The sequence below is a fragment of the Cetorhinus maximus genome, chromosome 5 (genome assembly GCF_964194155.1).
Source record: "Cetorhinus maximus chromosome 5, sCetMax3.hap1.1, whole genome shotgun sequence".
NCBI lineage: Eukaryota > Metazoa > Chordata > Chondrichthyes > Lamniformes > Cetorhinidae > Cetorhinus > Cetorhinus maximus.
In genome coordinates this window covers 2,195,099-2,209,422 of record NC_135883.1, presented here as the reverse complement: position 1 = coordinate 2,209,422, position 14,324 = coordinate 2,195,099, and the positions used below count along the sequence as shown (strand labels likewise).

Here is a 14,324-nt window from a genome sequence, read left to right as displayed (position 1 = left end):
AGAAGAGTCATACGGGCTCGAAGCGTTCACTTTGTTTCTCTCTCCACAGATGCTGCCAGGCCTGTTGCGTTTTTCCAGCATTTTCTGTTTTTATTAACCCGCCATTTCTATCTGGTCTGGTCTGTTTGTCCTACATTATGTTGTTGACTTTAATGACTTAAGCACAACTAGAAATGGGTAATAAATATTATTTTGCCAGTATTGTCACTATTCCAAGAACAGATGAGAAAAAAAACCGTGCGGGATCAACATGTGGGATGTAGTGCAGGAATCATTTAGGAAACAGAATGTAGCAGTGGAGACTGCAGGATCCTTCTGGATAGAAGAACTCAGATGGGATGAATGGTCTTCTGTATCTATATGTATCTACTAACCTTGTAAGAAGTATGAATGAGAAAAGGCCATTCAATCCATTGTGTCCAATCCATGTAACGTTTTATTAATAAATTGGGATCTCCATGACAATGTTTCCAATTTTCTCATTTCTTAAAACAAATGTTATTTTTTTTAAATCTTGTTTATTCCTAACTTAGCTGCCTTCCTTCAGTTTAGCTGAAATTACTGAATGAATCAGCCTGGCAAAGCTGGCCCTGACAGGCTAACTCTGCCTCCATTTTTACCTTGGTGCCCATATTTTTTTGAATGGATTGATATTGCTGATGAAAATCTTTAGTTTTGCAATATAATTGTTCAATCAAATGTGAAAAAAAACTTCAGGCACGTCTTAGTATAAGGATAGCCGATGGTTCCCACTGTGATAATTATTTTACAGACAGTGTATCTAAACAGTGTTGGCTTATTGCTGTGTCGCTATTTGATGAAGCCAGTGTAAAGCCAGTTTTTCCTCTGTCGCCCACAACTCCTTTGATGGGTCACTTTGGAGACCACTAGATATGTAACAATGGTCCTCTATTGGATAAGGTTTACGTTGGGACAGTTGATGGTTCCTGATGTGATAATTATTTTACAACCTGCATATCCTTGAGCAGTTTGATCATGCTGACCTTCTCCATCTGCTAGTCTGGGTAGTGAATGTTGTCAGGTGTTTTAATATTTACCTGCAGGGGACACAAACCTGTGGATCCTGTAAATCCCACACACAAAAATAGCTGGCATTAAGGTAAGCCACTTTTTAATTTTTGCTGATTAAGAAAACCTGTCTGCTATGGGCTGCAAGTTTATCTTGGTCTTATTTAGTCCCCTGTAAACACTGTCCCTTATACGTATTTAAATTGTATGCACTGTCCCACTCCACTGTGATGTGAGTATAATTGTCATTTCCCTTTTGTTTTCTGCCAAAATTATATCCGTAAAGAAAATCTCTGCATAATATATTACTCTCGCTGAGGTTTTTGTAGTAATGATTGCAAGAACTTGTCTGTAGCATGAATTTCAGGGTGAGTTTTAAGTTAAACTGAAACATCAGGATTCCCGAAGGTTGAGGAATCTACAGTACTTATTTTCCGTGACAACTGATGCTTCTTTTTATGCTCATCAAGATGAGAGATGTTGGTGCATGATATGGTAATTAATACATTTCAAAATTGGCCACTTAATGTGAGAATCAAGAATTGGCAAAGTAGAAATAGTATGTACTTCTTTAGAGTGGAGCTCCCCAGCAACGTGCTTTAACATCAGAATCACAAATAAGCTGCTTTTCACAATGTAGTTAAAAATAACCTACAGAATCCCCTCAGAAGCAGAGGTGGAAATGCATTGCTCAGCCTACAGCTGGACATACAGATCGGAAAAGACCAATACTCCATATTCCTGTGAGCAAGCGGGCTACAATTATCCTAATGTCATGGGCAAAAAATATCATCCAGGGTTTCCGTATTGGTCGCTGTGCGCGGACCACGCTGGAAAGAGAACTGAGTGGGTATCCAGGATCAATTTGCCCACAATACTATTCACAGTGGAATGGCCTGCATGCAGTGGCACATGTTAGGAAGGGCCACCTGCGAAAGGCATCAGAGTATGACCAGCACCTTGAGTGCTGTGCCCCACCCGTGTCAGTGGCGTGACTCAGCAGAGCGGGGTTTTGTGGGGTGGTGAAGGTGGGAGGCCTGGGGTGGGGGAAGAAGAAAATTGGATAAAAATACAAAATACATCAATGTGATTCCTTGCACAATAATGCACCAATTGAATGTATCACAGCAGAAAAATGATGTAAGAGGTTCTCCTGCTAATGACTGCTTTATGGTGGGTGCCACAGATACCTTAGATATGCTTCACATATCAACCTGTATATCCTGTGACAAACCATTTCGATTATAACACTGTGCCTATAAATCAAAACATTCCTTTTGTGGTTTTGTAAGATTTACTTTTGCAACAGATTTTAAGGATTTTTGTGACTTCCTTTGCAACACAAATTACGCTTGGAGATGGAATTTCTGCACTTCTCCCACCTGATGAGCCAGGGGACTGTTCCATCGCTTCAGTCGCCGCCTCGAAGATTGTTCCCCACTGCGTGTTGAATATATCTGCTCAGGTCAGGGTGGGTGCTGAGCAATACCATCCAACAGATTTCTCTTCATTAAAATGCCTTAGGAATGCTAGGCATCAGGAACGCCCTGCGATCTTGGCATCAAACATCGCTAAGGGAAAGGAGGGTGGGTTTTAAATTTCGAGGGCTGCCGTGCCTGGAGCACTAAATCTCAATCTCTTTTTCGCTGGGTGGATCGCTGGCCATGTGTCATGCTGCAGCCAATTCCCCTTCTGGCAGGACCTGCACCTCCGGGATGGGCAACTCAGCAGCAGTGCAAGTACTGCCAGCACTCAGCCACCTGCTGAGGTCAGCATTTACCAAAACTGCTGAGCACAACGCCTGTCCCATCTCTAGCTCAGCAGGATTTTTGCCACATCGGAAAATTCAGCCCAAGGGCTTTAGAGGTTGATATATTCAATAATTATTTTGGAAAGTGCTTGAGTTAACATGGTAAAGATAATCTTTCATAATGATATTTGTTACCTTGATACATACCCGATAGGTGTTATCAACCTTTGAAGCAAGTGTGCTCTCTGGGTTACACTGTCATTTTCATAAGTCCTATTTTGTATTGAAATAGAAGTTGACCTTTCAAAGTGTCCTCTAAATATCAACATCATGAAACAGAAAATTAAGCAAACTGCGTTTTGTTTTTAATCTACACTGGCTTCATGAATACAACGCAAATTCTGCTCAATATAAGTAGTTTGAAACATATTCTGGAATTGCTTTAAAACATATCTACAGGGAAAAATGGATATGTCCATCGTGCAATGTAGACAGTATTACCATTGCTATGTTTTAATTCATGACAAATCGTTTCAAGTACACAACGCCCGCCTGCATTAAACAACAGTAAGAAATTACAGGAATGCTTTATATGCAATCTGAAGACTTGTAAAAACTGCTAAAATTGTATGGTACAATTCAACTTACATCACAAGTATGTTTCTTCAGTCATGCAATTTTACAATAAAAATTAATTGGCATGTTTCAATCTGCAGTGAACAGCTTCAACCTGATGTGCAGTTGCACAGGTGAAGGCCACATCCCAACTGGATCCTTCAACAGGGCTGAGAATCATCAGTCTGCTAATACCAGTCATAGAACTATAAATGACCTAATCTCTTAGCACAAGCTTCAAAAGCTCTGGAACAATTAATACAGTAGTTGAAAAACTGCAATCATGTGCAATGTCAGTTTACAGAAGTTGCGATGAAAATTTACTTTTCATTAATGCTTAGGTGTTTTTAGTTTATATATGTGAAGGCAAATTAACTCGAGGGTCAGTAAAAGAAAATGTGAAGTAAAAGCTATGCATTTAGTCATATCTTTGATAAAGAAAAGAAAAAAAACAGGTTACATTTGGTAATGTTGTTCATTATTCTGATATTTTGCGGATAGCTCTGTAACTTTAGGTCCCACTCACCTCTAATAAGGATTCAGTTCAGTTGCCAAGCCATTTTTTCCTCCATTGTCCTTTTCTGTGTGTGGCCACTGATCAGAATTAGAGCCCAGCTAAGCTTCTATTTAACACTGGGTGAATAAGTGCAAACTGTAACTCGTTTGGTATTCCTAGCTATGCAGGATTTTGCAACATTTCTAAATATAATAAAATATTTCTTTTAATCCAATGAAAAAATCTCCTAAATCATTAAATTCTTCCCTTATAAATTGGTGACAGTTCCTTCTTTGGTCAGGTCCTTGTGGAGAAGATTACCTTGCGCATAAAGGCGATTATTACTTGAGTCATCTGTACTTTGCATAATTAACCCATAGATTACAGCATCTCTATGCAGCTCCGTATATAAAGCCTATAGTCCAAGTATTCTCAACCTGTTTGCTTCTGAGGGCCCCTCTCATGTTATAAAAATTCCACAGACCCTCTATGATGCAACACCTGTATTTTTTCCCACGTAAAAATTCTCTCAGTGTAGTGTTGCTCCCACTCACCATGTTACTGCTCCTGCTGCACTCAGCACTGTAGAAAATACCGGCCCCATCCACACGAGCCCCAGTTACCTGACACCCTGTCTCCCACTTTCCCCCATCAAACCTCGACTCTTTCACTGACTGATTTTCAGCACAGCAACTAGTCCCAGTTGTCTGCCTGATTGCCGGCCAAACAAGCCTTTTACCTCATCTCCATTTTATTTTAAACTAATGAACAAGAGCACGTAATGAAAATGAAAAAGGCATGATTCAAATTGTGCACAGTAGAATCTAGATTAATGTTTTATTCCTGATGACTCCAGGACAACGTGAAAGGTTGAAATCCTAGCTGGATGGCAACATTGGATGTGAACAATCAGGTGTGTCTGCAATGTCCTCCTTGGTGGAGCTAGATTGCTAATGCTCAAGTTATGGTCTTTCACGTGAAGAATGAATGAGGTTAGGTACCAATGAACAACCAGCACCCTATACTACAGTGTGCCTCAACACTTTGAAGATAGCAGGAGAGAAACTGGGGGGGAGGGGGGGCGCGGAGAGAATATCTAAGTAAGTTTTTAACCTGTTTCAGTTTTGCTGGTACTCAGTTTCAATCCTAATAGTTTCCTAATGTTGATATATTTCACCCCTCTTTCTCCATGAAGACAGTGACTCACCATTTGACCCAGCAGCTCCTTCCCTCCTTGCAGCTATTTCCTTGCCCCTTCTTCATTTGATTGACTGCCGCGTCTCCATGAATAACAAAACAGGACAAAAAATATTCACACCTGCAATGGAACTGACATTGGTGCAGGCATGGAGCCACCACTAGCTGATTTTAATAGAAACATAGAAAGATTTATGGCACAGAAGGAGACCACTAGACATGGGATACTTGAACTGAATGGGTTATAATTGTGATAAAAGCAAAATACTGCAGATGCTGGAAATCTAGAACAAAAACAAAAATACCTGGAATAGACAGGCAGAAATCCTGTCGGAGAGAAGAGCAATACTTCTTCAAGGTAGGCATTCCTGGAAGAGAAGTGGCAGTCAATTAAACACTAAGATAAAAGCAAAATACTGCAGATGCTGGAAATCCAGAACACCCCTTTGTCCTTTTGTCTATGACATCTTTGGCAATCTCTTCTTGGCCTCCACCTATCACTGGCCCTCTATCCAGCTCTACCTGTCCCACCCACCCCCCTCTACCAGCTTATATTTCATCTCATTTCCAAACGTCTTAGTTCTGATGAAGGGTCAAATGGACTCGAAGTGTCAACTGTATCCCTCTCCGCAGATGCTGTCAGACCTGCTGAGTTTTTCCAGGTATTTTTGTTTTTGTTCTGGGTTACAATTGTTTCTGATGACAAATGGCGACAGAAGGACTCAGGGGCTGAGGGGTGAAATTAGAAGAGCAATTGCACCAATAAGGCCAGGGGAGGGGGAACGACAACCCACCCCTGGTTGGGTATGGGAAGTTCAGGGGTGATGGTGGTGGAAAGTTGAAATGTTCTCCTGCAGAATGCTAGCGAGGCTCAGCCAACTGAAAATTTCTAAACTGAGGCTGATAGGTTTTTGTTAGAACAAGCTATTAAGGGTTAAGGAACCAAGGTGAGTAAATGGAGTTGATACAGATGAGACATAATCTAACTGAATGATGGAACAGGTTCCAGGGGCCATGGTCTGCTGTCTTCCCATATTCCAATTGTGGTGTGGCCGAGAGGTACCATGGATTGTGTAGAAAGAATTTCGAGTACGTAATCTCATTTTGAGATCGAGGTGAGAGCTATAAATAATTTGAATTTTCTCTTGCTGTTGTGACATTGGCTGAACCGCTCAATGACTCACGATCAATTTCATTCTTCTCAATGTAGTTTTCAAAGCATTTACCAATGGTGCGTTTGAAGATTTACAAGGAATGAGAGTTTTACTATGATAGTAATTGTTTAAGGTTTTCACTGTTCAACAACTACATGTGTAGTACCATTAATTAAATAAGAAGTAAACTTTACACTTGCATGTACTTTTAGTGTACTTGCTGATCTCTGTGTTTACACATTCAAAGTAAAATAAATAGTCATTAATCTCTAGGGGGTCACTGTTTAAAAATAAGTGGGGGGGGGGTCTCTCATTTAAGACTGAGATGATGGGAAAACCTTTTCTCTCAGAGGGTAGTGAGTCTTCGGCACTCTCTTCCTTAAAAGGCGGTGGAAGCAGAGTGTTTGAATGTTTCTAAGGCAGAGTTAGATAGACTCCTGATTAACCAGGGGGTGAGAGGTTCTTGGGGACGGGCAGGCATGAGGTTACATTCAGGTCAGCCATGGTCTTATTGAATGACAGAACAGGCTAGAGGGGCCGAGTGGCCTAATCCTGCTCCTGACTGGTTCATGTAACCTGGCATTGACAAATATCCTGGAGCAGGTTAGTGTGAAATTGCAGCATTATGTGGATTGCAGGATTAACCATGTTATTGGGATATTTGGTGCACACCCTTTTCACAGGGGCTGCGATCAATCTCACCCACTTTCTGCTGCAGGTATTTAGCTCCAGCCCCACAGGAATATAACTAGCTCAGCGGGTCTGACAGCCCCTGGGGAGAGGGACAGACACGGTTAAGAGTAAAACTCCCGCTCCTTTGCAGGTTTGCAGACACATACAAGGACAAAAAGAGATTGGACCAGTTTGACCATTGAAACTAACACCAGCGGGTCGGGTCCCGGGGATGTTCTGGTTATTAATTGGGTCGCGGACGGTCTCTCAATGAAAAGGGATGTTTTGTCAGGAGTGGGATTCGAACCCACGCCTCCAGAGGAGACTGCGACCTGAACGCAGCGCCTTAGACCGCTCGGCCATCCTGACTTACAGGCTCAGGCTGAATGAATCGCTTTAAGACGTCTCGCGAGATCTGTCCCCACTCCCCCTCCACTGTCCCGGATGTGACGTTGACGGGGTGTCTTGGTAACCATGAGCGCGCTGAAGGAGGAGGATGTGCGCCAGGTGGTGCGGCTCCAGGTAACAGCGCCCGGGCCGGGGGTGGGGGAGGAGCTCAGCTCAGCCGGACACTGGAGTGGGGCTGGGAAACTCACTGACCCCCTCTCCAACCCCACTACACCCTGACCTGACTACACCCCCCCACCCCCACCCTGACCTAACTACACCCCCACACCCTGACCACCCCCCCCACCTCCACCCCCTGACCTGACTACACCCCCCCCACCCCCACCCCCTGACCTGACTACACCCCCCCCACCCCCACCCCCTGACCTGACTACACCCCCCCCACCCCCACCCCCTGACCTGACTACCCCCCCACCCCCACCCCCTGACCTGACTACCCCCCCACACCCGACCCCTACACCCTGACCTGACTACACACCCCCACCCCCCCAACCCCCACCCCCTGACCACCCGCCCACCCCCTGACCTGACTACCCCCCCCACCTGCCACCCTACCCACCTGCTGCCTCACCCACCTATCACCCTATACACCTGCCACACTACCCACATACCACCCTACTCACTTGCCATCCTACCCACCTCCCACCCTGCCCACTTACCTCAGCCACCTACCTACCCTACTACCCCTGTCCATTCACTCATTCATCCACTCACCCATTAACCCAATCACTAACATCCATCAATTAATATTTGCATTGCACATTTAAGCTTACCTTATGGTGGTTAGTGTCATAAAAAAGAGTGAAACTTGTCTTCCTCACCACCCCACAAACAACCCCCTGACATTACAGAGCTGTGACAGAGTTCTTCTTGGGACCGTTCGCTCCATATTACCTTGGAAGACCCAGCCAGAAACGCGGAGTACCGTCAGGGCATTGAAAAGCTCATGCAGAATGGCAATCCAACCTGGATTATCTGGGCCAATGTTATCAATCACCTTTGCATGGAAATTTCAAGAACAAACAGATCCTGCCTGTCTCCACAGCCTGACCATATCCAATTCTTCAGTTTTAATACAACAACCTCCCCTTTTAAATCAAAGTCACTTTTGCCTTCATGGTTATATATGTAAGCTTACAAAAAAAATGTTAATGCCAAATAAGTAACACCGTGGTGAGTAATGTTGTAATAATTTATAGGGCATTAACACATTAAAGTGAATACTCTATTGTTGATAGATATTTTTATTTAACTCTGCCTATTATTGACCCTTAATTAAGTGCAGGTAACCTCCTTCTAGAGTTTGAATATGGCTGAAAAGTGAGACGTTGCCAAAGCTTTTTGTCTCGCACTCATCAGGACACACAAGAATGCCAAAATTCAATCAATCACAACAATTGATACTACATGAGAAATGTGTTGTTGATGAAATCAGCCCTAACCTCCTACCCCTTGCATATTTCCGATACAGAGATGTTACATTTTGATCTTTGATTCTGCAGCCATGTGTAAGGATTTCCTTACCTTAATATACTCCATCCCATGCTTGAATTCTCTTTTGAGATGGAACAGTCTAAATCACCCTCTTTCCTCAAAGTGCTCATTGAGAAATCTGCTAATGGGTTCTCCACTACTGTCCACCGTAAGCCTACCTTCATCGGTCAATATATACATTGGAATTTGTATGGCGCCACACACTATAAGAGTGGCCTTATGAGCAATCTTGTAAATAGGGTCCTAGCCATTTTCTCACCTTGCAAACTGAAATAGGGTGCTTCAAAGCTATCCTGTGGGACAATGGCTATTCTGATCAGATCTTTGTCTTCTGTGTATCACACAAACTCACAAATGAGCCAAAGGCTGCCACTTTTGGACCTGAAAAGTGCCTGGTCTACTTCAAATTACCCTGGAAAGGCAAAGTATCTCAAAAAATTAGACAACAGGTTAAACAAGCCATTTCTTGCTGCTACTATGCAGTGGTTACATGAGCGTTTTTTTCCACTAACAGGATGTAGCCTTCAGTCCAAAAGGATGTTGTGCCTATACCACACAACTGAACAACGTTGTGTATGAATTTCAATGCCAGTGCAATGCCAGGTACATAGGCTGCATGTCCCCGTGATTGGTTGATCAAATCAAACAGCATGCTCCTTCGGTGGTACCATACTCAATCAGCCCACACTTTCAAAATCCAAAACAAAACATCTATTGTTAGATGTTATTCTGCTATTGGGCAGCAGTTGCTGAACAATCCTGTTGTTTAATCCTGTTACTACACTAAGGATCGATTTAAGATAATCAGCGGAGCTTGTAACGTGGCCCATTTATACTTGCTAGAAGTAACATGCACAGGGACCCATTCTCCGCAAACAAAAGGTATATGTTCAAGTCTTGTGTCTTTTTTGAATTACCTGGGAGCTTGGGGTGCTTATAATTCCCCATTGCTTTCTCCATAGCAATGCCTCAGCCAATCAGAGTTGACCTACCAATCAATCAGCACCCTTTTCTCCTGTGGTATAAATTGTTGTGATTGTTTGAAATTTGGTATTCTTGAATTTGCAAGATAAAAATGCTTGGCAACATGTCTCTTTTTAGCAAAATTCAAGTTCTGTACAAACAAGCAACTTTTTCTAGAAGGAATTCTTAAGAGAATTTTATAGATGCGGAGAAATTCACACTTCCTCGCAAGGTCTTTTTTCTAATTTTCAGCTCACAAACCAATATTGTATTAAAAGCAATGACAAGAGTATATTACCTTAGCCATCCTATATGATTAAAATAAACAAAATAAAAGAACTTAAATATAATTTTAAAAACCAAAAGCTTTATTGCAGTTCATTCACTGCCTTTCCTTCTTCTTTTGACTTCTCCCATTTTACTTGGCTTTGTCTCAATGCTGACTGATCACCCTTGTCCATCTGCTCCTGTCAGTCACCCATTCCCCTTCTAATCCCACTGTGTTTAAATCTATCGCCACCACATCTTTCCAGCTGGCCTTAGGCCATCCTGGCAGCCCCATCTCCATCACCCACCTCATCACATTTCCTCTTTTTCTCCACAACTGATGACTATACCATTTCAATCTCTTCTCGGTTACTTTCGTCGATGCACCCACAATCTTCACTCACCCTCTGAATTTGTCCTTTCCTTTCTCTCCACCATCCATCTCAGCATCCGCATATCATTAGTATTTGGTCGTTGTTTCTCTCTTCATGATGTTGCCAAAGTTGCACTATATAACCAGGCCAGACTCACAACTGGCTTCCTTTCAGTTTCCATAATACTTTTCTATCACATAACACTGCACTGCACTTGTTCCAAATACTCCAAACAGTCCATTGCTGAATTTCCACTTCTATACTTTCCACATCCACTACCTTTCCTATCAATCTTTTTTTCTCACTCTCCCCTCTGTTCCTATTATTTAAACTTCCACTTAACTTCTAACAAAATGTTTACAATTCCATAATTTGATTGGATTCTTTTCGTGCTCCAAAGAAAGTTTAAATACTTTTACTTACCTGATTCTTCTGCTTCGTATCAGTTTTGGAGGTAACATTCAAATTATTCAGAAACAGATTGCAAGATATTGAGAGGTGTAAATAGGCAACCAGTGATTAACATTGTTAGATATAATAAACAAAATAATCAGACATTTTTGGGGTACTATGACAGTAAAAGAATAATCCAAGAAGTTTAAAGGCAATGAACAGGGTTAAAATTAAGAATGAGCCTTATAAGTTTATAAATGTTTTTAAAAATCACCTTTTTAGCCCAATCCCTAGCAGCCGTTTTTTTTCTTCGGATACTCATAACAGAAACAGGTCAACCGAGATGCATTTAAAGCAGGATTAGATATTTCATTTGCTGAAGCAGCAGCTGGATTGCACCTGGACAAGATGAATTGTTCGCAGGATCCTGTTGGTTAATATGTTGAAGACAAGGTTATTTCATTTTATGTTTCTTTCTCTGTTGTAAACCTTTACTTGTTCAAGGTTTCAAGCTAGTTCTGAAGATATCTGATCTCCAAGCGGGTGTCTCTGTCATCACTGTGTTGACCATTCAGTCATAGAATCACAATGTTACAGAGGCAGTTTAACCATTAAGCCTGCACACGAGTCACTCAATCTAATTCCACTCTCCTGCCCTGCTCATACTTATGCCTTTTAATATTTCTCTTCCTCAGGCAACAATCTCATTTTTAAATTGTTACAATAATGAGCTTTCTAAGGTTATTATATTTTGGGACTGCAGCTTTAAAGTTAGGGTAAATGAAGGGGGCCATGTGACCTGTTTAGCAGTCTGCCTGGCAGTAAACCTGGGTGGTTTGATTGTTCGAGGTCAAAGGAAGCCTTTGATTGTTTTACTAATTTGAAGATGCAAGGTATTTACGCTTGGAGACAATGGCAGCTGTCTCTGAGTTTACAATGAGTAGAATTGCCAATGAATTTTCATCCTTGAGGTTGGTACGGAGAGTTTGGAAAATTGCTGGTTCAACTGCAAAGGTGGGATCTTCATTTCTGGGCCCAGATGTGAGCTGGGGTCAGGCCAGCTGACCGAGGAAGAAGTGCAGAGGCAGCCACAGGAGCTGCTGGGTGCCCAGGCAGGCTATTTAAAAGGCCTGCCTCCAGGCTGTGGAACTTTGTCCCAGTAAAAAAAATCAAAGCGCTCACCTCTCACACCCTTTCATCCTTCAAACAGTCTCCATTCTCCATCTATGCCACCTAATTCCCCCCACACATCCCTTCAGATCCCTCATGCCCCCATGCTAATCTCTGCCCTTCCGCCCACCCTGTATGTCCCCCCATGCCTTCATGCCAAGCTCTGGAACTTCTATTTCCTATGGCCCACTGCACACTTTTTGGAGCCAATGAACATCACAGTCTAAAGTGGTATGTATTAAAAAAAGCTTTGAAAAAATGTAATCATTTGCATGGACAACAGAAGTATTAATCATTTGGCACATAATTGAAACTGACTTAGGATAACAGTTCTTAATACTCTAAGAACCAGCCTGGAGAGAAGTCGGTCTGGAGACCAATGGGACACTAGAGGGACTATCCTCCAACAAGAAGAAAGGAACCCTGCCAAATACAACCAGTCAACCCAGGCAGTGAGAGAGGGGCAAATTTGTCCTCACCTGCAAGGATTCATCTCAACAGAAACTCAGCCATAACCTTCTCTTGAAACCCAGAGACATCCAAATTTCATTAATCTCCAAAGAATCTCCAAAGAGAGAATTCATCCAGGTTGCATCTTAAAAAAGGATTGATTCAAACATGTGATTTTTTTTTGCTTCTTGTTATTCCATTAAAAACCTAAGTGCATGATTCATCTCTAGAGTTCATCCTTTCCTGTGTGTGTGTTTCTGTGTTTGAGGGAGTGAGTGTTTTCGTTGTGTTTACATACCGAGGTGTTATGTGAATAAATGTTTATATTTTCTTCTGATTTATATTGATCAGAAAGCTTGTCTCATGTTTATTATTAAAAGTCACAACAATAAAAGGGTTTCAAAACACCCCCTTTAAATACATCTTGTTATGGACAACTGAGAGATGAGGAGCAAGGGGAGAAGTTATCCCACCATCTCTCTCCCATCTGTAACAAGTTCTCAAACATGCAATCTTGTCGTGTCATTCTTTCAGCAAGTAACTGGAAGCTTGAATCTTTTTAAAAGATGTCGGTCTGTACAGAGATTGTAACAAAATAGATTTTCAGAACTTGGTTTCACCAAAAGTTTGTGTGGAAAATATATAATTCAATTGACCCTCTGTGAGGATTTTCTTTTTGTTAAGCTTGCCTTTAATTTTTTATGATTATCTTAGCTGTTTTCCTTTCTGACTCTTTCTCTGATTAGCACTCTCAACTATCTGAAAATAAATGCTTTCGTCACCAGATATTATAGCAGTTCATTGAAAAAAAAAACCTCTGTTCCCCCAATGGCTTAGTGATTTGATGGAAATACTCAGTTACGTGGAACTGGAAGGTGCTGTGTTCTAAATGGAGACTGTGGTAGAGGAGCTACAATTCACCTCGGAATACCAGAGTTGGAAGGGAGGGAAATTTTTGGCATTATAGAGTCATAGAGGTCTACAGCACAGAAAAAGGCCCTTCAGCCCATCGAGTACCTAACTATTCTAATCCCATTTTCCAGCACGATGCCCATAGCCTTGTATGCCATGGCATCGCAAGTGCACATCCAAATACTTCTTAAATGTTATGAGGGTTTCTGCCTCTACCACCCTTTCAGGCAGTGAGTTACAGATTCCCACCACCCTCTGGGTGAAAAAATTCTTCCTCACATCCCCTCTAAACCTCCTGCCCCTTACCTTAAATCTCTGCCCCCTGGTTATTGATCCCTCCACCAAGGGGAAAAGCACCTTCCAGTCTACCCTATCTATGCCCCTCATAATTTTATACACCTCAATCATATCCCCCCTCAATCTCCTCTGCTCCAGGGAAAATTACCCCAGTTTTTCAAATCTCTCCTCATAACTAAAACTCTCCAGCCCAGGCAACATCCTGGTAAATCTCCTCTGCACTCTCTGTAGTGCAATCACATCCTTCCTAAAATGCGGATTCCAGAACTACACACAATACTCTAGCTGTGGCCTAACCGGCGTTTTATACAGTTCCAGCATAACCTCCTGCTTTTATATTCTATGCCTCGGCTAATAAAGGCAAGTATCCCATATGCCTCATTAACCACCTCATCTATCTGTCCCGCTACCTTAAGGGAGCGGTGGACATGCACACCAAGGTCCCTCCGATCCTCGGTACTTCCCAGGGCCCTACCATTCATCGTGTATTCCCATGCCTTGTTTGTCCTGCCCAAGTGCATCACCTCACACTTATCTGGATTAAATTCAATTTGCCACTGATCAGCCCTTCTGACCAGCCCGTCTATATCCTCCTGTAATCTAAGGCTATCCTCCTCACTATTTACCACCCAACCAATTTTCGTGTCATCCGCAAACTCACTGATCAATCCTCCTACATTCAA

General features: G+C 42.3%; 2 protein-coding genes and 1 non-coding gene across 4 annotated transcripts in view; 1 reads left to right on the top strand and 2 right to left on the bottom strand.

The window, feature by feature from the left end:
* Window positions 1-3,052, bottom strand: part of rp1l1a (rp1 like 1a) — a 46,786-nt gene extending 43,734 nt beyond the window's left edge. The window contains exon 1 of the mRNA XM_078541393.1: window positions 2,987-3,052. The gene's annotated coding sequence lies outside the window, so the exon portion shown is untranslated. The remainder of the gene's footprint in view (window positions 1-2,986) is intronic.
* A 4,147-nt stretch (window positions 3,053-7,199) lies between these two features.
* Window positions 7,200-7,282, bottom strand: trnal-cag (transfer RNA leucine (anticodon CAG)). The gene has a single exon. It is a non-coding gene; the product is annotated as a tRNA-Leu (tRNA).
* Window positions 7,283-7,353: 71 nt separating this feature from the next.
* Window positions 7,354-14,324, top strand: part of c5h8orf74 (chromosome 5 C8orf74 homolog) — a 33,036-nt gene continuing 26,065 nt past the window's right edge. Inside the window, exons 1-2 of one of the 2 annotated variants that reach the window (XR_013576562.1) lie at window positions 7,354-7,435; window positions 12,305-12,439. Coding sequence is in view for 1 of the 2 variants with exons in the window: in XM_078541422.1 (XP_078397548.1) it covers window positions 7,388-7,435 (48 nt within the window). In the remaining variant the exon portion in view is untranslated. Of the gene's footprint in view, window positions 7,436-12,304; window positions 12,440-14,324 lie in introns of those variants that run through there. The other variant, XM_078541422.1, reaches the window with a different exon arrangement.